The 22824-nt window shown below is 40.9% G+C and overlaps 1 protein-coding gene across 9 annotated transcripts in view; it reads left to right on the forward strand.

Moving 5' to 3' along the window:
• Window positions 1-22824, forward strand: part of DCAF1 (DDB1 and CUL4 associated factor 1) — a 91466-nt gene that overhangs the window by 62231 nt on the left and 6411 nt on the right. For 4 of the 9 annotated variants that reach the window (XM_032650128.1, XM_032650129.1, XM_032650132.1 and 1 more), the window contains exons 17-23: window positions 505-589; window positions 3250-3483; window positions 4055-4148; window positions 4672-4776; window positions 4997-5070; window positions 5584-5685; window positions 17635-17643. In XM_032650128.1, the coding sequence (XP_032506019.1) occupies window positions 505-589; window positions 3250-3483; window positions 4055-4148; window positions 4672-4776; window positions 4997-5070; window positions 5584-5685; window positions 17635-17643 (703 nt within the window). Of the gene's footprint in view, window positions 1-504; window positions 590-3249; window positions 3484-4054; window positions 4149-4671; window positions 4777-4996; window positions 5071-5583; window positions 5690-17634; window positions 17644-22824 lie in introns of all 9 variants that reach the window. The other 5 variants (XM_032650133.1, XM_032650135.1, XM_032650130.1 and 2 more) reach the window with 2 other exon arrangements.

A 22824-nucleotide genomic window follows, 5' to 3' on the forward strand; every position in this document is an offset into this window, starting at 1 on the left:
TTCATCTGATTCTTTGACTTAAAGGCTTTTGGGAAAAAGAGGAATGCTATAAGTTATATTGCTGACTTCTCTCTTCCTCATCTGTGGTACATGTTTAATAAGATTTTATTTTTCTTAATTGCTGGGTTTTCTTACCAGGTAGGTATATACATTCCCATCACACAGCAGACCCTTCACTAATCCAAAATGGCACATCTACGTATTTTCTCATGTTCACATGCGTACATTGCTATCTTTGCTGGAGCATATTTCAAAGGCACGTGTACCCAGTTAGCCATTTCTTTAACCAGGTAGTTTCCATTAATTATTTTGGATCTGCTTGGACAAACTGGTGGAGGGAATCTTCTTTTTAATCTTATGTGTACAATTTTTTCCTCTTTGGGAGCTTAGAATCTTTAGGTGAGTATAGTCAGGCAAGAGGCTGAGGATCACCTTATTTTCAGTCAGTTGAATAATTATGTCCCAAAGGTCAGTTATATCAGTACTTCTGTTGTTTGTTCATAGGCATTCCTTCACAGAAGATCACTATGTTGAGTTCAGTAAGCACTCTCAGGATCGAGTCATAGGCACAAAAGGAGACATTGCCCATGTAAGTACTTTAGAATCCACTTCTTTCAAGTGATTTGTCTATTTGTTTATACTGAGATCTTCTGGACTGAGTGTGAGGACTTAAGTCCTGTGGGTGACAAAAAAAAATTACTCAGTGATATTCTTTCCAGATAGAATCTGTAAGTGTAATGAAGTAATTCTGAGCTATATGGGAAAATGTGAAAAGAACTTTATCTGACAATTTGAGAACTATTTCATTAGCAGAGCAGATATTTTCAAACACTAAGTTTTAGATGAAATAAAGTCCCTGCCTTTATGGAGCCTCACTGGGGAGACAGTGAATAAAGAAGCAAATATATAGCATGTCAGATGGTAAGTGCTGCCAAGGAAAAGAAAGCAGGGTGAGAGGTAGGAAGTGCTTGGTGGTGGTGTGGGGGACTTCCTTTTTATCTAGGAAATCAGTGTCACTGATTGGATAATGTTTAAGCAGCGTCTTGAAGGAAGTGTGGGCATCATGCAGATGTCTGGGGAAAAGTGATATAAGACGGGGGATGGCAAGGGAAAAGCCCTTACTTGGGAGGTGGGAGGAAGAAGGCTGAGGTCAGTGGTGGGGCATAGCATGTAGCCTCTTGCAATGTGTTGTTTAAGACCTTTGGTTTTTCCTCTGAGTGAGATGAAGACACTGGAGGGTGAGCAAGAAAGCACATGACTGGATGTAAAATTCCTAAAGTGTGAGTCTGGTTTCTGTGAGAGAAGCAAGAGGAGGCTTTCCAGTTAGGAGGGTGTTGTGCCAGCTAATATGTGAGAGCGCAATGGGGCTGTGCCTAGGTGGGCGTGGTGGAGGCAATGAGAAGTGATGCAGCTGGGCCCTGGGGTTTTGGATACATGGAGTTTGTGATCTCTTAGACACTCAAATAGGGAATGGGCAGTTGAATATACAAATTGGGGGTTCAGGAGAAAAGTCTGGGGTGGGAGATATAAATATGGGAGTTGTTCACTTGTCGACAGTATGAACTGTGAACTTGGATGAGATCTTTAAGGAGGCTAGAGAAGAGAGGTGTAAGGACAGAGTCCTAGCATGTGCTAGTATTTAGAAGTTGCCCGTGTGAGAAGGAACTTGGGAAGGAGAACAAAGTGTGTGGCCAGTTAGGTAGCAGGAGACCTCAGGAAAAAGATGTGCTCTAGAAGGCAAGGGAAGACTCTTGAAGAAGGATTGATCTCCTGGGTCAGAAACTGCTGATAGGTTACATAAGTTGAGAATTGAGGGAATTCCCCGGCGATTCACTGGTTAGGACTCTGGGCTTTCACTGCTGAGGGCTGGGGTTCAGTCACTGGTCGGGGAACTAAGATTCTGCAAGCTGTGTGGCGTGGCCAAAAAAAAAAAAAAGGATGAGAATTGAGAAGTGACCTTTGACTAACCATGTGGAGGTCAGTGTTAACCATGTCAGGAGCTAGTTCTGTGCACTGGGATGAAAAATCTGATTAGAGTGGGTTCACGAGAGAACAGGAGAGAAGTGGAGACACTGAGTATAGACAAGTCTTTTGTAGTATTTTGCTGAAAAATAAAGGGAAGAGGGGATAGTAGCTTGAGGTGGGGGATATGGAGTGGTGAAGAGAGGGTTTCTCCCAAACTTAATTTGAAAGTGTTAAAATATATAGAAGAGTTGAAATAGTAGTACACATAACTACCACCTAGATTCATCAGTTTAGTATTTTGCCATAGTTTCTTTCTGTGTAAATATGTGTGTTTTTCTGAATTATAGAAAGTAAGTTGCAAACATTTTATCCCTAACTCTTATAACATGTATATCCTAGCAATAGTGACATTTTATTACATAATCACAGTTATCAAATATAAGAAAATTTATAGTAATTCCCAGATATCAATTAATATCCATCTCATACTCAGTTTTCCTGATTGTTCCTGATGTGTTTGGTTTCAAATGTTTTTTTTTTTTTTTTTTTTTTTTTTTTTTTGAACCAGGATCCAGCCAAGATTCACATATTGCATTTGGTTGTTATGTCTCACTAATGTTTTAAAGCCAAGAACCATTTCTCCAGTTTTCATGACATTGACTTTTGAAGAGACCAGGCTAGTTGTCTTGTCCCACGATCTGGATTTGTTTGTTCCTTGTGGTGTCTCCCTATTTGTTCCTCTATTAAAGGAGGATTTTTTTTAAAAGATTGGATATATTACAGCATGTCTGTAAGCTGATGGGAAAGATCTGGTCTCTGCATGGGTTGCACATTGTAGACTTTGGATAGTATATTGGGATATTTTAAGGAGAAAAGGGCATTTCGTTGATGCCTTTCTCCAAAAAGTAACCTGTCAGAGTATTCTATGAGTAATGTTGGTTAGTCCACATGGAGAGTTTCTCAGTTTCAGTCTTAGAAACATTTTCTGTTTCTTGAAAGTGGGATGGGGAAGAAGAGGGTTTTCTTATCCCTATTGCAGTCTCACTTCTCATTTTCTTACTTGTGGCAAAGAGACTTTTCAAACCTTGAATGGGAACCAAAGTACATAAACTTTGCTTGTATGGGTGTGGTCTTCCTATTTTCCAGTTATTTTCAATGTTAGGCCTTTTATAATTTTGATGGGCTTTGGAAAGCATGAGAGAGATATTTTACACAGCTTCTGTTTGAATTCGTCAGTGGATGGATTGGTCTGATTTTTCTCTTCCCACCCCTTCTTCTCTAAAGATTTATGATATTCAGACTGGCAACAAGCTGTTGACTCTGTTTAACCCAGATCTTGCCAACAACTACAAGAGGAACTGTGCCACCTTTAATCCTACAGATGATCTTGTCTTAAATGATGGCGTCCTCTGGGATGTCCGCTCTGCACAGGCCATCCACAAGTTTGACAAGTTCAACATGAACATCAGTGGCGTTTTCCATCCGAATGGGCTGGAGGTCATCATTAATACTGAGATTGTATCCTTTATGCCCATGTCTTAATTGCCATTTGTTACCTAGTTTGTAATGCAGAAATTATTTATCTTTCTACCAATACCTGGTCGAAGTATCCACACAGGTAAATAACCTGGTTTTTTTCCTTTGGTTTGAAGTATTATTGAATCTGTAGTGGATTCAATTGATACTGGTAATTATCGATGACTTTTACTAGCATGTTTTCTTTGTATTGGGAAGTGACCAGATTACTCCCTCCCACTTCCCCAGGTGTCAGATTGACTTTTATCTGTCTTCAGAAGGATTTTACTTTTGCTCTATAGAAATGACACATAAGAGTAAAAAGAAGTGCTACTATTGGGAGAGAGGGACCTCATGTAGTTTTTATGTATATGAGGATATCATAGGAGATTTTTCAGGGTCATTATTCAGTAATATGCATTCTGAATGCTTTTGCTTTATCTTGATCTTGTTGACTTCTAAAGCATTAATACCTAGAAGGAGGGGAAAAGAAAGTGGTATTTCAGAATTTCCCTCATGAGGTTAAATAAGAAGTTTTGGGGAAAATAGTTTTCCTTGACCTTTCCCCTCCTAGTGGGACCTTCGTACTTTCCATCTTTTACACACAGTTCCTGCTCTAGATCAGTGTCGAGTGGTGTTCAACCACACGGGGACAGTGATGTATGGAGGTAATAAACTTTTCACTTTTCATTATTCTCTTTCTCCCTCCTCTCCCCACTCACTTAATTTGATACTTCCTATTTAGAAATATCTGTCAAATGTGAATTGAAAAACATTTCAAAGTTGTAACATAAAAGATAAAATAATAGTACAAATGGTGACAAAATTTGTTGATGAGAATAATGTCGATTTAGAGTGGAGGGCCACTGGCTTTGAAGATAACAAGTAAATCTTGTATAGAAAGAAATTTCATGAGTAATTTACCATGCGTATCATTATGAACTTCAAGAAAAACCTTTTTTGTCTTGTGATTTTTGTACGCTTTCAGCTGTAACAGTTGTTGGAAGCTAGATGAGAGGTTGAGGATATTGTTTGGATATGCAAGGAGGATGCTTTGAGAGGAATTTACTACAGGGAAACTCTGAAGTCTTGATTGTCCATTAATATTTTCTGCAGTTGTGAATAGGGGATGTTTCTGATTCTAATAGTATTTTGCTTCCCTTTCCTATTTCCCCTTTCTGTCCCAACTAGCTATGTTGCAGGCAGATGATGAAGATGACTTACTGGAGGAGAGGATGAAAAGCCCTTTTGGATCATCCTTCCGAACATTTAATGCAACTGATTACAAACCTATAGGTAAGTGTGAAGGTCAGGTATTGATGATTTTGCCTTGTTTTGGTGATCCTTATTTAAGATCTTCCATTTTCTGAGAGAATTATAATTATTCTGCTTTTGAAAAGCAGAGGAGTTAGGGAAATATTTATGAACAGTCACGTTGAATTCCTTTAACAGAAAGGCTGGTTTTAAGATCACGGTAGTAGTCTAGTCCTGAGTCTTGTCACATTCTGTTTTCCAGCGACCATTGATGTGAAACGGAACATTTTTGACCTATGTACAGACACCAAAGACTGCTATCTTGCTGTCATCGAGGTAAAGGGAGCAAGAAGAAATCCTACTGTTTTATTCTGATATTTAAGATCATTTTCAACTTATACTCCAGACATTTTTGTCTGTTATGTGTTCTAAAGATGATGCATTTCTGGTGATAGATTAGGATAATCTACTCATCTGATGGGGAGATACACAGTATAAGAGAAGTAGGAAAATCCTGATATAGAGCATTGTGGAGCGTCCCATCTCCTATTATCCTGGACTCACACTGTCATCCCTTTCTTAGAGGAGTCAGTCTCTCTCTAGAGCATCCTTGGAACAGTGTTGTTCCCAGGGATGGTGGTCTCTCCCTTGCTGTCCAGGCCTTCTCATCCTGTTTTTCTTTCCCTCTCTGTGTCCTAGACATAACATTTTCAGAATCAGTTCAAGAATTTTGGGTATTGGAAGCTTTGATAGTTACAGGGTCAAGGTGTGTGAGTGCCAGTCATAGCTGAGGTGTGGATATGGGCCTTCTAAAAACTAACTTCTTGTGGACTGGGTGTTCTATTTCAGAACCAAGGCAGCATGGATTCTCTGAACATGGACACGGTGTGCAGGCTGTATGAAGTAGGCAGGCAGCGTCTGGCAGAGGATGAGGATGAAGAGGAGGACCAGGTTAGTGGTCTTTGAAATTTCTTTCTGCTGAATAATGCTTTATTAGAAATTATGCATTTCTGCTTTTAGTTACAGGGTTTTTCTTTTCTTTTCTTTTTTAAAGATTTTTGCTATAGGGGTGTTTGCTACCTGTTAGCATATTCTGAAGGCCTGTCATGTGTCCTTGATCACTGAAACTGATCAGAAGAAAGCAGATTTTTATTATTACAAGACTTTAAGCAGTATCTGTTAGTCCTGTGAGTTCCATTTATAGATTAATTTGCAGGTCAGCAATCTCTGATTTTGTTTTAGAGATTTCCTTGTACTCATCCTCAGAACCAGTGCCCTGTCTGGCTTCAGGATAAGCAGGCCCCCATTTTCTCAATGTCAGTACAAAACCAAAAAGTCACTCTGCTGAGCTGGATCATAGAAATGGCTTAATCTCTATAAAGTTCCGGTTTGCATTTTCTCAGTTTTATGGCATAGTCTATTTTCAGAGTATAGAATGGAGCTTACAGGGAAAGAGAAGATATTGATGCTTTTGAGAAATTAAACATTTATAAAATGTGGGTAGATGGTATCATGTCTCAGAATCTTAGCTTTTCCTTTTTTTTTTTTTGGTGGTACGCGGGCCTCTCACTGTTATGGCCTCTCCTGTTGCGGAGCACAGGCTCCGGACACACAGGCTCAGCGGCCATGGCTCACGGGCCCAGCCGCTCCGTGGCATGTGGGATCTTCCCGGACTGGGGCACGAACCTGCGTCCCCTGCATCGGCAGGCGGACTCTCAACCACTGTGCCACCAGGGAAGCCCCAGCTTTTCCTTTTTTATAGGGGATTTTAATTTATGGTCACATTATGCTAGGTGCTTGTCTGTGTGGTGTGTCAGTTGATGTCAGTTATGAAGAGTTCTTAAACTTCTGAGTTTCAGCAGATCTTTCCTGTCTACTAGGCTCACACCACATTCTTTTTCTAAGCATATATTCTCTTGGCCCAATTCTCTAGACAAATCTGAGAAATGTTTATTGCTGAGTAATATAAAGTTGAAAACGAATGACTAGGTTTTTACATTTTTGTTGTAGATAATAAAACAGATAAGATATCTTTTTTCCAGATCTTGGATTCATTTCTGTTTTTTCTTCCACTATGGTGTTGCTTGGTCTTGGTGCTCTATATCCTCTTAAAGGGCACAGAAGTGCCCTGAGTGAGGGCAGGGGCCACCATAGGACAAGAGGAAGCACACTTTCTTCTTTTTGCCCTGCCATTGCTCTCTCATCCTCACCTCTCCCCTATTCTTTGGTAAATCATGCTCAATGGTTAGGGCTAATGGAATAGCTTTCTGTTAGCATTCTTCCCCAGCAGCTTGTACTTAAGACTTAAAATAATTTTTAAGAGCAAAATTTTTGAAAGTGATAATTTTAAAAGTATTTTTTTTGTGCAAGTCTAATACTGTGGGCCAGTGACTCATGTTTTTTTCTGACAGAACTTAGTACTGACTAAGCAAGGATGATTTGTTTTGCCAGTTTGAGATTTAGGTATGTGTTCCGCTATCGGGCTTCATAGGTTATGAACCTCTACTTTCTCCTCTAAATTGAATCCTTGAGTAAACCCTGTCACCTGGAATCAACAAGCTAAAACAGACTCACCTTACAGTCCTCTGTGTATACTCTCTCTTTTTTTTTTTTTTTTGTGTATACTCTCTTGATCGCCACTGTCTCTGGTAGAATGTTCTAACTGGCTAAGTATGCATTTTATTAGAGCTCAGAGATAATTCATAATCCCAGGAAATGGGTTTCTGAGCAGAGTGAGGAGAGGAGACTTGTGTGTATTTGGGGTTAGTGGTCACTGTGGGATCAGAGCAGAGCCTTCTGCAGGGCTTACTTCTTGACCCAGAGGCATCCTGTGCCAGTGCTTCCCTCGTGGGATGCCCTCTTAGGGGGCAGTTTCCCAGCTCTGTCTTCCCTCTCTCCTCACACACAGATGAAGATAGTCATGATCCTTGTTGGATACCATGGGGATATTATTTTATGAAGCACTTTACTGAAAATGACATCCTCAGTACAATAGTTTTTGTTTTTTCTTGGATAGACTTTATTTTTTAGAGCAGGTTTAGGTTCACAGCAAAATTGAGCAGAAGGTACAGAGATTTCCCATAAATGCACTGTCCCTGTATGCATAGCCTCCCCCATTATCAACATCCCACAGCACAGTGGTACATTTGTTACAAATGATGAACCTACACTGACACATCATTATTGCTCAGAGTCCATAGTTTACATTAAGGTTCATTCTTGGTGTTACACATTCTGTGGTTTGGACAAACGTGAAGTGTATCCACCGTTGTAGTATTGTACATAGTAGTTTCACTGCGCTAAAAATCCACTGTGCTCCACAGATTCATTCCTCCCTCTCCTCAGCCCCTGACAACCACTGATCTTTTTACTGTCTCTATAGTTTTGCCTTTTCCAGAGTGTCATATAATTGGAATCATACAGAATGTAGCCTTTTCAGATGTGCTTCTTTCATTGAGTAATATACATTTAAGTTTGTTCCATATCTTCTCATGACTTGGTAGCTCATTTCATTTTAATGCTGAATACTATTCCATTGTTTGGGTGTACCACAGTTTATTTATTCATTTATCTACTGAAGGACATCTTCATTGCAGTGTTGAATAGTTTTGGCAATTACATTCTGGAGTAATCTGAATAAAGTTTTGGCAATTCAGAATAAAGCTCCTGTATCAACTCAAAAAAATACCTCAAAAAAAAAAAATCAACATATTGTGTACTGTGTGCAGGTTTTTGTGTGGACGTCAGTTTTCAACTCCTTTGTGTAAATACCAAGAAGTGTTATTGTTGGATCATATAGTAAAAGTATGTTTAGTTTTATAAGAAACTGCAAAACTGTCTACCAGAGTGGCTGTACCATTTTGCATTTGTCATCAATGAATGAAAGTTCCTGTTGCTCTATGTACTCACCTGCATTAGGTGCTGTTGGTGTTTTGCAAACTTTGGTCATTTTAATAGATATGTAGTGGTCTCACTATTTAATTAAAAAATTAATAGACATTTATTCCTTTAGTTGAACAATCAAAATGTGTGGTTTAAGATTTTTTTGAGTGGAAAGGAATTTAGGTCTTGCAGTTTTGTTTTGGTTTTTTGAAGTATAGTTGATTTAAAGTGTTGTGTTAGTTTCAGGTGGACAGTAAAGTGATTCATTGATATTTAGTGATATATATATTTTATATATATATATATATTCTTTTTCAGATTCTTTTCTATTATAGGTTATTACAAGATATTGAATATAATTCCCTTTGCTTATACAGTAGTTCCTTATTGTTTATCTGTTTTCTATATAGTAGTGTATATATATTAATCCCGAACTCCTAATTTATCCTCCACCCTTTCCCCTTTGGTAACTGTAAAGTTTGTTTTCTGTGTCTGTGAGTCTGTTTCTGTTTTGTAAATAAGTTCATTTTTATCTTTTTTTTAGATTCCACATGTAAGTGATATGATAGGTCATGATATTTGTCTTTTTCTGACTTACTTCACTTAGTATGATAATCTCTAGGTCCATCTGTGTTGCTGCACATGGGATTTTGTTCTTTTTTATGGCTCAGTAATATTCCATTGTAAATGTGTACCACATCTTCTTTATCCATTCTTTTGATGGCCATACTTACGTTGCTTCCATGTCTTGGCTGTTGTAAATAGTGCTGCTATGAATGAATATCACGGCACATGTATCTTTTTGAATTAGAATTTTCATCTTTTCTGGATATATGCCCAGGAGTGGGATTGCTGGGTCACACGGTGACTCTGTTTTCAGGGTTTTTTTCTTTTTTTTAAGATTTATTTTTTTTTTTTTGCGGTACGCAGGCCTCTCACTGTTGTGGCCTCTCCCGTTGCAGAGCACAGGCTCCGGACATGCAGGCTCAGTGGCCACGGCTCACAGGCCCCGCCGCTCCGCGGCATGTGGGATCTTCGTGGACCAGGGCACGAACCAGTGTCCCCTGCATCGGCAGGTGGACTCTCAACCACTGCGCCACCAGGGAAGCCCAAGATTTATTTTTTATTTATGTATTTAATTTGTTTTTGGCTGCATTGGGTCTTCGTTGTGGCACACGGGATCTTCGTTGAGGCATACAGGATCTTTTGTTGTGGTGCGCGGACTTCTCTCTAGTTGGTGTGCGGGTTTTCTCTAGTTGTGGTGTGCAGGCTACAGGGTGCATGGGCTCTGTAGTTGTGGCACACGGGCTCTAGAGCGTGTGGGCTCTCTCGTTGAGGTGCACGAGCTCAGTAGTTGTGGCGTGCAGGCTTAGTTGCCTCGCGGCATGTGGGATCCTAGTTCTCCAACTAGGGATCAAACCCGTGTCCCCTGCATTGTAAGGCGGATTCTTTACCACTGGACCACCAGGGAAGTCCCTGTTTTTAGTTTTTTAAGGAACCTTCATACTGTTCTCCATAGTGGCTGCACCAACAGTGCAGGAGGGTTCCCTTTTCTCTACATCCTCGCCAGCATTTATTCTTTGTAGACTTTTTGATGATGGCCATTCTGACTGGTGTGAGGTGATACCTCATTGTAGTTTTGATTTTCATTTCTCTAATAATTAGTGATGTTGAGCATCATTTCATGTGCCTGTTGGCCATCTGTATGTCTTTGCAGAGATGTCTGTTTAGGTCTTCTGCCCATTTTTTGATTGGGTTGTTTGTTTTTTTGATATTGAGCTGTATGTATATTTTGGAAATGAAGCCCTTGTTTGTCGCATCATTTGCAAATATTTTCTCCTAGTCTGTAGCTTGTCTTTTCATTTTGTTTCCCATATAATGCCTTTTTTTCTTTTTTAAAAGAACTAACATTTAGTGTTTATTTATTTATTATTTTTGGGTGCGTTGGGTCTTCATTGCTGCGTGCAGGCTTTCTCTAGTTGCAGCGAGTGGGGACTACCCTTCGTTGTGGTGCGCAGGCTTCTCACTGCAGTGGCTTCTCTTGTGGAGCATGGGCTCTAGGTGTGGGGGCTTCAGTAGTTGTGGCACGTGGGCTCAGTAGTTGTGGCTCACGGGCTCTAGAGCGCAGGCTCAGTAGTTGTGGCGCACGGGCTTAGTTGCTCCACAGCATGTGGGATCTTCCTGGACCAGGGCTCAAACCCGTATCTCCCACATTGGCAGGTGGATTCTTAACCACTGCGCCACCAGGGAGGCCCTAATGCCTTTCTTTATGTCTAGTAACTTTCCTTGGTGTGAGATACTTTGTCTGAAATTAATATAGCTACCCTGGCTTTCTTTCTTTCTTTCTCTCTTTTTGTTTTTTGGTGGCACCACATGCCTTGTGGGATCTTAGTTCCCCGACCAGGGATCGAACCCGGCACCTCAGCAGTGAAACTGTGAAGTCCTAACTACTGGACCACTAGGAAGTTCCCTACCCTGGCTTGCTTTTGATTCATGTTAGCATGGTATAGATTTCTCTGTCCAGTTAGTTTTTTTTTTTAAGATTTTTTTTTTGATGTGGACCATTTTTAAAGTCTTTATTGAATTTGTTAGAATATCACTCCTGTTTTATGTTTTGGTTTTTTGGCCGAGAGGCATGTGGGATTTTAGCATCCCGACCAGGGATCGAACCCGCACACCCTACGTTGGAATGTTAAGTCTTAACCACTGGACTGCCAGGGAAGTCCCATGGCCATTTAGTTTTAATCTATATATAAAGTGGGTTTCTTATAGACAACATGTAGTTGAGTCTTATTTATTGATCCACTCTGATTATGTCTCTCTTTTAATTGATGCATTTGGAACATTGACATTCAAAGTAATTATTGATATAGTAGGATTAACATCTACCATATTTGTTACTTTTTCTATTTGTTCTTTGCTCCTGTTTTTGTCTTCCATTCTTCTTCTGCGTTTTGTGTTTTTTTGTTTGTTTGTTTGGACACGCTGTGCAGCTCACGAGATCTTAGTTCCCCAACCGGGTATTGAACCCTGGCCCAGGGCACTGAAAGCACAGAGTCCTAACCACTGGACTGCCAGGGAATTCCTTTTTGTGGTTTTAATTGAGTATTTTATAGGATTCCCCTCTCTTCTTTATTAGCATATTAGTTATACCTTTTTTTTTAAACTTTCTTTAGTGGTTACCCTAGAGGTTGCAGTGTACATTTACAAGTAATCCAAGTCCACTTTCAAATAGCACTGTATCTCTTCATGAATAGTGCAAGTAACTTATGATAACAAAATCTGTAGTCCTGATTCTTTCCTCCTATCCCTTGTTTCATTGCTGTCATTCATTTTACTTATATAAAAGCAAACATAATTGAATACATTGTTGGTAGTATTATTTTAAACAAACTACTATTATTTTGAACAAAGATCAGTTAAGAATAAGAAAAATAAAATGTTTATTCTACCTTCACTTATTCCTTATCCAGTGCTCTTCCTTAATATATTCAGAGTTTCTAACTTTTTTCCTTCTCTCCGAAGAATTTCTTTTACCATTTCTATCTATCTATATTTATTTATTTATGGCTGTGTTGGGTCTTCTTTGCTGCACGCGGGCTTTCTCTAGTTGTGGCAAGTGGGGGCTACTTTTAATTGTGGTGCGCGGGCTTCTCATCGTTGTGGCTTCTTGTTGCAGAGCACGGGCTCTAAGCACGTGGGTTTCAGTACTTGTGGCACATAGGCTCAGTAGTTGTGGTGCATGGGCTTAGTTGCTCTGTGGCATGTGGGATCTTCCCAGACCAGGGCTCGAACCCGTGTCCCCTGCATTGGCAGGTGGATTCTTAACCACTGAGCCACCAGGGAAGCCCTCTTTTAACATTTCTTGCAAAACAGGTTTACTGGCAACAAATTCTCTGTTTTTGTTTGTCTGAAAAAGTATTTTTCCTTCACTTTTTAAAAATTTATTTAGGCTGTGCTAGGTCTTAGTTGTGGCACGTGGGATCTTCTCTGCAGCGTGCGGACTTCTTCTTAGTTGTGGCACACAAACTTCTTAGTTGAGGCATGCGGACTCTTAGTTGCAACATGCGGAATCTAGTTCCCCGACCAGGGATCAAACCCAGGCCCCCTGCATTGGGAGCGCAGAGTCTTACCCACTGGACCACCAGGGAAGTTGCTCTCCTTCACTTTTGAAGGATACTTTCACGTGGTATGGAATTATAGGTTGGTGGTTTTGGTCTCTCAACAATTTTTTTTTTTTTAATTTATTTATTTTTATTTTTGGCTCTGTTGGGTCTTCGTTTCTGTGCGAGGGCTTTCTCTAGTTGTGGCAAACGGTGGCCACTCTTCATCGTGGTGTGCGGGCCTCTCACTATTGCGGCCTCTCTTGTTGCGGAGCACAGGCTCCAGATGTGCAGGCTCAGCAGTTGTGGCTCACGGGCCTAGTTGCTCCGCAGCATGTGGGATCTTCCCAGACCAGTGTTCGAACCCCTGTCCCCTGCATTAGCAGGCAGATTCTCAACCACTGCGCCACCAGGGAAGCCCTCTCAACATTTTTAATACTCCATTCCACTCTCTTCTTGCTTTCCTGGTTTTGGAGGACACATTGGGTGTAATTTTTTTCTTTGTTCCTCTATAGGTAAGATGTTTTTCCCCTCTGGTTTCTTTCAGGATTTATTCTTTATCTTTGATTTTCTGTAGTTTAAAAAATGATGTCACTAGGTGTGGGGTCTTTTTGGGCATTTATCCTGCTCAGTTTTCTCAGAGCTTCCTGGATCTTTGGTTTGGTATCTGACATTAATTTGGGGGACATTTTCAGTCATTATTGTTTCAAGTATCTCTTCTGTTCTTTTTTTTTCTTCTGCTTCTAGAATTTCCACTACATGTATGTTATGCCTTTTGTAGTTATCCCACAGTTGTTATTGGATATTCTGTTCTGTGTCTTTCAGTCTTTGTTCTCTTTGCTTTTTAGTTTTGGTGGTATCTATTGAGATATCCTCATGCTCAGAGATTCTTTCCTTAGCAGTGTCCATCCACTAAGAAATCCCATCAAAAGCATTCTTCATTTCTGTCACAGTATTTTTTTGATTGCTAGCATTTCTTTTTGGTTCTTAGAACTTCCATCTCTCTGCTTCTGTTGTCCATCTATTCTTGCATGCTGTCTACTTAATTCATTAGAGAGCGCTTAGCATCTTTTTTTTTTTTTTTTTTTTTTTTTGTGGTACGCGGGCCTCTCACTGTTGTGGCCTCTCCCGTTGTGGAACATAGGCTCCGGACGCACAGGCTCAGCGGCCATGGCTCATGGGCCCAGCCACTCTGTGGCATGTGGGATCTTCCCGGACTGGGGCACGAACCCATGTCCCCTGCATCGGCAGGCGGACTCTCAACCACTGCGCCACCGGGGAAGCCCTGCCCTTAGCATCTTAATCATAGATGTTTTAAATTCCTGGTCTGTTAATCCTTCCCATATCTGAGTCTGGTTCTGATGCTTACATTGTCTCTTCAAACTGTGTTTTTCTTTTCCTTTTAGTATGTCTTGTAATTTTTCCTCCCCTCCCCTCCCCTTGCCTTGCCTCCCCTCTCCTCCCTTCCTTTCTTTTTGGCTGCCTTGGGTCTTCCTTGCTGTGCATGGGCTTTCTCTAGAAGCCCATGTGTGTGGGCTTCTCACTGTGGTAGCTTCTCTTGTTGCGGAGCACGGGCTCTAGGTGCGTGGGCTTTAGTAGTTGTGGCTCACGGGCTCTAGAGTGCAGGCTCAGTAATTGTGGCACACAGGCTTAGTTGCTCTGTGACATATGGGATCCTCCCAGACCAGCGATGAATCCATGTCCCCTGCATTGGCAGGTGGATTCTTAACCACTGTGCCACCAGGGAAGTCCCTTGTAATTTTTCTTGATAGCTGGACATGATGTGCTGGATAAAAGGAACTGTTGTAGGCCTTTAGAATGTGGTGGTAAGATGTGGAGGAAGGGGAAGCATCTTTTAGTCTTATAACTAGGTCTTAGTCTTTTAACAAGTCTGTACCTCTGTACTGTGAACTTCACACATCTCATTTTTTTCCACCTCCTTTTGATGGTATAGATGGCTAGAGTGGGCTGGAATTGGGTATTTCCCTTCCTTCAGCAGTTCAAGCTCTGGTTAAATAGTTTCTCCTTAGGGTAGCCCTTGTTAAGAACAGAATGCTGTGATGTATTTCAAAATGTTACCTTTTCTCTTCCCCTTGCCAGAAGCACTAGGGGATTTTTCTCCAATATTCACCACCAGAACCAGGTCAAGTTCCAGAGGTAAAACTCATAAATGTGTGGGGGCCCTGATGACTGGCCTCAGAAGTTTTTCTCTCTCAGACTTTGCTCAGAATTGTCTCCAGCCACTGGTCAGTTACAGTTCAGGTTTTCCTGCCTTGGTACTGGTTCCTGTGGAGGTTTGTGTTTCTGGGTTTATGCTCTGGCAAGTTGCAATTCTCTGTATTTCTCCAATTTGGGGGCAGTGGTTTGCCCTGTCACCCCACTTCTCTGTCGAATCTAAGAAGAGTTACTGATCTTTTTAGTTGTTCAGCTTTTTACTTGTTAAGGTGGAGTGGCAACTTCTAGCTTCTTATGTGCCTAGAAACCAGAAGCAGTACCATAGGTTTTTAAATACCATATTTATTATAAAGGACGGTTAGGTTCCAGAGTTTAAACCACTTCACCAGATACAGCTAGGAAATCCCTATTATAGAAGGGATTTCCTTTAATGCTTTCCGGCTGCTTGGCCTATAGAGTCCTCAGTGATTTCCTTGGTTTCATGGGTGAGAGGATCCCACAGTATTTAAACCTCATGTGAGTTGTGAGATCTGGGTAAAAGGGAGAGGTCTTCAGATGGATACTTGAGATCTTTGATTTATTTGTGACATGGATCTTCATGTTTTCTTGAATGCAGCAGTGTTTAACTCATATGTGTTGCTAGTATTTCTTCATACCAGAGCTTGCAAGTGGTATTAGATCCTCCAAACATCAAGTAGTTGCTTTGAGTCAGTTTCTTAATAGTGTCTGGTCTTTTATTCTTGTGGCCTTTGGCTTCCTTAGACACCACCTTCCCTTAATGCATACTCTTTTCCACTTTAGCTGTCGTGAATCAAGATGTAGTTTATCCTTGAGTAGGTATAGAAGGTGATGTCGTCAAGCTGTTTGTTGGTATATTATAGTGGTACAGGTGGCTGCAGACTGTCTCGTCCTCCATGGGTTCATTCATCACTACCCCTCTCATTATAGATCACTACAAGATATCAGATTTGTCTCAAGCTTCTTGGATGTTACTTGTTGAACTGTAAATCTGAAGCAAAAACTGGGTTTATTTAAAGTTATTTATCAACACCATTATTCCTACTCTCCCACATGCTTGCAGTTTACAAAGCAGTGGGCAACAGTCTTCTCTGGGAGCTGTCACATGGGTCCATGTGATACCTGATGTCTGTCTTGGAGGAGGTCAAGAAAAGAGAAGCTAGATATTTTAGATGCTGGGGGGCTATTATTGGGTTTGGCCTCATTCTTCTTGCAGATTTGGAGTGATGGATGAGAAGTGAATCTTGGGTGGCTGGCTGTGGAAGCAAGAGACCACCATAAAGGAACACCCTAAGTGTTCTTCTCTTCTCATTCCACCCTCTACAGGGAGGCTTGGGTCAGAGAAGAGACTGGTTCATTCTTCTGTGGTTCTATTTAACTTTCATTTTGAGAGGTTAAGGGAGAAAGATACTAGAGAGAGGTAGGGTGGTGTTTAGGACTTCTGACTCTGGTTCAGGAAGGAAAAATAGAGGCATAGACAGCCAAGGCCAAGAGGGACAGACTCAAGAGGGCCCTAACGAGTGGCCCTAGGGCTCAGTCTGTGGAAGGGCCTGAAAGGTTTCTAGGTGGAAGAGGAGTAGGTGTCTGTGTAGGTGTGCACTGTGAGTGACTTAGCACTGTTTCTGGATTTCTTAGGGTCAAGCCACATTGCATGGCACATACTGATACCACTGTCCTTAGGGATCAGCTGGTGCATTTCATGTTCGAAGGACATCCGTTAGAGAAGTTTTTTCCCCCTAAGCCCTTGACATTTTGGTTTTTGATTCAGATATGTTTCAGTGTGATAATACTGTATCTATTTAAGCAGGCTTCCTTTGTAACCTTAATTCTGTTGATTCACATGTCCTCTTAGTATCCTGCAGTGGTGTTTTCCTGTATTTACTATCTTCATCAGATTTCTCCTCATCACCTCTTCCCTGTATCAGCTTGATTTTTTTTTTTAACTTACTTTCCTTTGTTTGCTTCACCTGATTTTAAAACTGGAGACTTCATTTTCATTTGAGTCATTTGCTAGTCAGAGTTTTGTCGTAGTCCAGATATCTGCTGTCAGGTCTTCTCAGATGTTCCAGGTATGACTTGCATGGCTCAGGGATGCAGGCACCTGTGACCAACACCTTTGAATTTGCCTTTTTACCTTAGCAAAATAAACTCAGAATCCTGAATGGTCAGCTGCCATCTGATAAGATGGTCTAGCATAAAGTGCCTATATAAATGGTTTTTATTGATTGAAAAAGCTTTATTGAGATATAATTTACATACATAAAAATGTTTGTCTTTTGCCCTTCTGTTTAAATAAGCTTGGAGATTAACAAGAAGGGATGAACTGTACCACTGTATTGTTGAATGAAAACATAATACAATGTATTTGACAGCTATAATATTTGATTCCTGCCAGCCTTCAGGCATTTGGTGAAAGCAGAGATAAAGCTAGGCACTTATCAAAACTCATTATCCATTGGAATTTCGGTATATGTGTTGTTTTTAAAAATCAATTCAGTCAACTTTGATGTTAACTTTTAGGAAAATTATAAAACCAAAGATTAGTAATTGATCATTGTTCTTAGATTTTGAAAAGCCAGTACATTTCAACTAATTATAGTTAATCTTAAGTTTCTTTTAAAACCAAAAACAAAACAAGGGAATAATCTTTCTTTTCTCCACTCCACTTTGGAATCTGGGACACACTGTGTGCTGTGCTTCCTGTGTGTTCTCCACTGCCTAGAAGCGGATGGTAAGAGTCTTTACTGATTACACACCTGCTGTAAGCTTGGTCAGTGATTCCTGAAAAGCCTTTTTTTCCCAACTAAGAAATTTAAAATATATGTGAATTAGATTCTGCTGATGAGGAGAGAAAAGCACAAGTGTTTATGACCCTGAAATGAATCTATAGCATTTAAGGATAGTTAACAACAGGAACAAGTGTCAGGAGGAGAAGCAAGAGTTTAAATTTTGCAAATATGACGTTGAAATGTCAAGACAGTAGGCTCAGGTTTTAATTTCATTTTGTAAAAAGCTATACTAGTTTTTTTTGTTGTTTTTTTTTTTTTTTTCCAGTACGCGGGCCTCTCACTGTGTGGCCTCTCCCGTTGCGGAGCACAGGCTCCGGACGCACAGGCTCAGCGGCCATGGCTCACAGGCCCAGCCGCTCCGTGGCATATGGGATCTTCCTGGACCGGGGCACGATCCCGTGTCCCCTGCATCGGCAGGTGGACTCTCAACCACTGTGCCACCAGGGAAGCCCTATACTAGTTTTTAGATTAACTGTTTTTAAAGTATGATGAGAGGTTTGGTGTTTTTCTAAGAGATTGGTTATATTTTTGAAGGCAGTGTAAGCTAAAAGCTGTTTCTCTTGAAAAATAGACATGTATTCAAGAAGAATTTTGAATGGTCTAGAAACAAATGGTGCACTAGTTAAAAGAAAATCAAATTAAGTCCTAGAGAGCAAGACAGTTTGATAGGAGGAGGGAAGGTCAGTGGTAATACCTATGCAGGAATACCTTGGAGATATTGTGGGTTCAGTTCCATACTACTGCATTAAAGCAAATATTGCAATATAGCAAGTCACATGAATTTTTTTGGTTTCCCAGTGCATATAAAAGTTATGTTTACACTGTACTATAGTTTATTAGGTGTACATACCTTAATTAAAATATACTTTATTGCCAAAAATGCTAAACATCATCTGAGCCTTCAGGGAGTTGTAATAATAACATCAAAGATCACTGATCACAGATCACCATAACAAATATAATAATAATAATGAAAAAGTTTGAAATTCTGAGAATTACAAAATGTGACATGAGACATGAAGTGAGCAAATGCTGTTGGGAAAATAGTGCTGACAGATTTGCTCGATGCAGGGTTGCTTCAAACCTTCAATTTGTAAAACAAAAACAAAAACAAAAAACCCCGCAGTATCTGCAAAGTGTAATTGCAATAAAACAAGGGGTGCCTGTATTCACCTTTTTGGTTCTGTCATTGGGAGTCTTTGGATAGGGTACATTATTACAGGAGAGTAGAATTTTAGAACCAGAGGTCATCTTGTACAGTGGTTCTTCATTACGGTGCACTCCACAATTCCTGGGGCACCTTTCCAAAATCCTCCTGTTGGAGATTAATTTGTAAAGATTGGTTCTGTCAGCCTGGACCCTGGGTGGGGTTTAGGCATGTGTATTTTGGAGAACTTTCCCAGTGCTCCAAAATACACATTTTGATGGCCATACCTGAGTAGGAACCAGTGATATAATTAAATCCTCTCATTTAATAAGAAATTAAGATTTAGAGAAGTTGGCATTAAATGGTTGTTTAGTAATCATTGCTTCTGTTGTAATTCTGTAATGTGGGCAGCATTATGGAGTGCCTGGATTTTTTGATCTGGGAAGGGATAAGACCATAGACAGTTGGAGAGACTGGAGGTAGACAGGAGGAGGGAGAATGCAGTAGGTGAGTGGAATGAGAGGGGAGTGCTGGGCACCCCAGGTCTGTGAGTGACATTAACTAACTGGGTGTGAAGCCGTGAAAGTGGGAGAAGTGAAAGATGTTTGAGGTTTCATCTGGTAACTGGGAGAAGTGTGGGAAAGGTGCTAGGTTTAGGGGGTGCTTTCAGTTCAGTTTTAGAAGTTTCTGTGGTACAAATGGGTAGAGTTATCTAATGTGAGTTCAGGATTTATGAATGAGAGGAAATGTAAAGGCAGAAATAAATTTTAAGTTGTAGGAACCTTTATGCCTAGGAGATCTGGAAGGGATCAGGTAAAGATCAGCAGCCCAGTGTGGAAGCCAGGATTGGTTAGTGTCAGTCATTGTAGAGAAGCCCCGTGGTTGGCCATTCAGGCCTTCATTTTCCTTTAGGAAGCTTCCAGTTATTATAATAGGAGCAACAGACTATCTGACCACTTAGTATATGCCAGGCACTTTCCAAAGAGATTATATACAACATGTATACACATTTTTTCCCCCATTAAATCCTATCAACAACCCTATGAGGCTAAGTAAACATAGTGTCAGCAGAGTTTGGATCCTGTGAGGCAGCCTGGCTCCAGAGCACATACCATTACCTGCTACACTGTGGAATGCTGTGGGCAGAAGCCGGACCGTCAAGTGTTAGAGGAATAGAAGACAGAGTGAGTGGATGAGTGAGCAAGTGGTGGCTGAGGACTTGGAGGCCAGGAGTAAGGTTCAGGTTACCCAAAAGTCTATAGATGGAAGGAGTTTAAAGCCTGTGTAGATTGAGAAGTTGTTAGGTTTGGGGAAGCTGACTTTCTTCAGAGAAGGTAAGAAAGCTAGTGGAGCCAAGTGTGAGGGTGGTTGTGAGTGGAGTGAGCATGAGGAAGGTGCAGCATGGTAATAAGGACCAGGGGTGGACTGAGGTCCAGAGCGGAAGTGGAAGGCTTTCTTCTTCCTCAGACTATGGTTGAAGTCAGGTTTAGATGTGGTGAGGGACCAGAGGGCAGCTGAGGGAGCTTATGCCAGTTGACCTGTTCTCTGTACAGGAGAGGAGTGGGTTGATTTATCTGCAGGGGTTTGGGCCTTTGGGTAACCATGAAATTGACTTAAGATGGAACCAAGAAGGGAAGAGTTTTAGAATTTTTTCTGTAGGAGAATTTATTAGTAGTTTAAAACAGCGTGGCCCTGAATTCCTGTTTCTAAGCTCTAAAAGAGAGGTCTTAGAGAATTTTTAAAAAAATCAATATTCCTGGATCCAAAACATTTAAATTTTGCTGGACTTGAATCGGGATTCTAGCAAGATTTGCTTTTTTCATTAAGTAATAATTTTTGGTTTTTTGGACCACTTTTTTGACCACTCATTAGTGGAAGCTTTATTCTCTAGATATGAAGGAGAGGGCCTCATGTTACTAACCAGGTACTTAAACCTGTAAGAATGCTCTTAAAATTGCTTCCTAGACTCTTTTGGGTTCAACCACAGAATTAGATTCTACCACAGCACTTTGGATAGATCTTGTGAGCCTCTGTTCTGTTTCATGCTCCACGTTTCAGATTTAAAATTTAGAAAGTGAGTTTATGGCCATATCCATGTGTAACAAAATACATGTTAAACCACTGGTCATTAAATCCAGAGTATAAATGATGAAGTGATGTGTTTGAGATTCAGGTAGGCCTCCCCTTCCTATTCATTTCCCTTCTCCTGTTGTCACATATGTCATCATGGCCTTCTGGGATGAATAAATATAAATTATTTCTTCTGCTACAAGATTAAGTAAAAGTAGGCTTCTGGAAGAATTTGGAATGGTATCTGTAGTTCAAACCTTAGACCCTGGTTGACCTATTTTCTAGGATTGCTCTTGACTTTGGAGCTTTTTCTTAGTTCTCCTGGATCAGCTAAGTTTTGATGTTTTTAGAAATGAAGAACAATCTTCCTTAAATTTGCTGGCTAACAGGTGCCTGTTTGAACAGTTTAGCCTTTTACATACTCAACTGTGGGCCTTTAAAAGTTATTCTATCCTGAGACATTGAAAATGTATGTAATTGCCCAAGTTCATACAGCATGTAATTGGCAGAGCCAGGATTCTAACCCAGGCTTGTTGGATCCCAAAGCCTGGGCATTTTCTCCTATCCCATACTCTGAAAACAATGATGAGTGTATATATCAATAACTGTGTACTAAATTAACTTCAGAATCAAAAATAAAAATAATTAACACTATCTTCATGTAATTATTCTATTCCACAGAGGCTTAAGAAACACAGGGCCCTGGATACTCTTTTTTTTTTTTTTTTTTTTTTTTTGCGGTACGCGGGCCTCTCACTGTTGTGGCCTCTCCCGTTGCGGAGCACAGGCTCCCGACGCGCAGGCTCAGCGGCCATGGCTCACGGGCCCAGCCGCTCCGCGGCATGTAGGATCTTCCTGGACTGGGGCACGAACCCATGTCCCCTGCATCGGCAGGCGGAGTCTCAACCACTGCGCCACCAGGGAAGCCCTGGATACTCTTTTTAATGTGCTTCTTTTTAACTGAAGGAACTTTATTAATTTGAACTAATTTTGGTCAGATCCCTGAAAACGTGTGGAAAAAAGAGGCAAAAGTTGTAATCTGGTAAATACTTTGAATTATTTCCCTGAATTTTGACTCCTCTCTCTTTTCCCTTGTTATTTGTATGAGCTGATGTATTTGTAGGGCCAGAAGCTTGTCTGTGCGTCAGTTTATTGTTACTGCCTTCAGGCATTCTCAGTTCCTTTCCAGTGGGCAGATGCTTAGTAGCTGTCCACATGGAGGTCATGTGTGGCCAGGCTGTGGAACAGTAGTCTCAGGTTATCATGGCGGTATGTTCACACACACGCACACACATAAACCCTGGTGTGGACACATACTTATACAGGCATTAGGAATACTGGGTATTTAAAGGGGCCAGTTATTCCCACGTAGCTGCCAGAAATTGTTGGAAAGTCTAAATCAGTGGGTCAAACAGCAAATCAAAAAGCCTCTAAATGGTGGTTCCAAAATTATCAAAAGTTCATAAAGCAGAGCTACCCTGATGAATATGAGCCTAGTTTACTTTACAGCTGATGAACACTAGTGGCTGGATAAGCAGTGTTTGGTTTTTAAGTGATTGGCACGCGGCAGCACTTTTTTTTTTTGGCTGTGTTGGGTCTTTGTTGCTGCGCCAAGGCTTTTGCTAGTTGTGGTGAGCACGGGCTTCTCATTGTGGTGGCTTCTGTTGTTGCGGAGCATGGGCTCTAGGCACACGAGCTTCAGTAGTTGTGGCTTGCAAACTCAGTAGTTGTGGTGCACGAGTTGCTCCGTGGCATGTGGGATCTTCTCAGACCAGGGATCGAACCTGTGTCCCCTGCATTGGCAGGCAGATTCTTAACCACTGTTCCACTGGGGAAATCCACCCCCCCCTTTTTTTAAAAAGCACTTCCAAAATGTTTTTAAAGATTTTTTCTACTAATGTAGGGC

Source organism: Phocoena sinus, chromosome 11 (genome assembly GCF_008692025.1).
Source record: "Phocoena sinus isolate mPhoSin1 chromosome 11, mPhoSin1.pri, whole genome shotgun sequence".
Classification (NCBI taxonomy): domain Eukaryota; kingdom Metazoa; phylum Chordata; class Mammalia; order Artiodactyla; family Phocoenidae; genus Phocoena; species Phocoena sinus.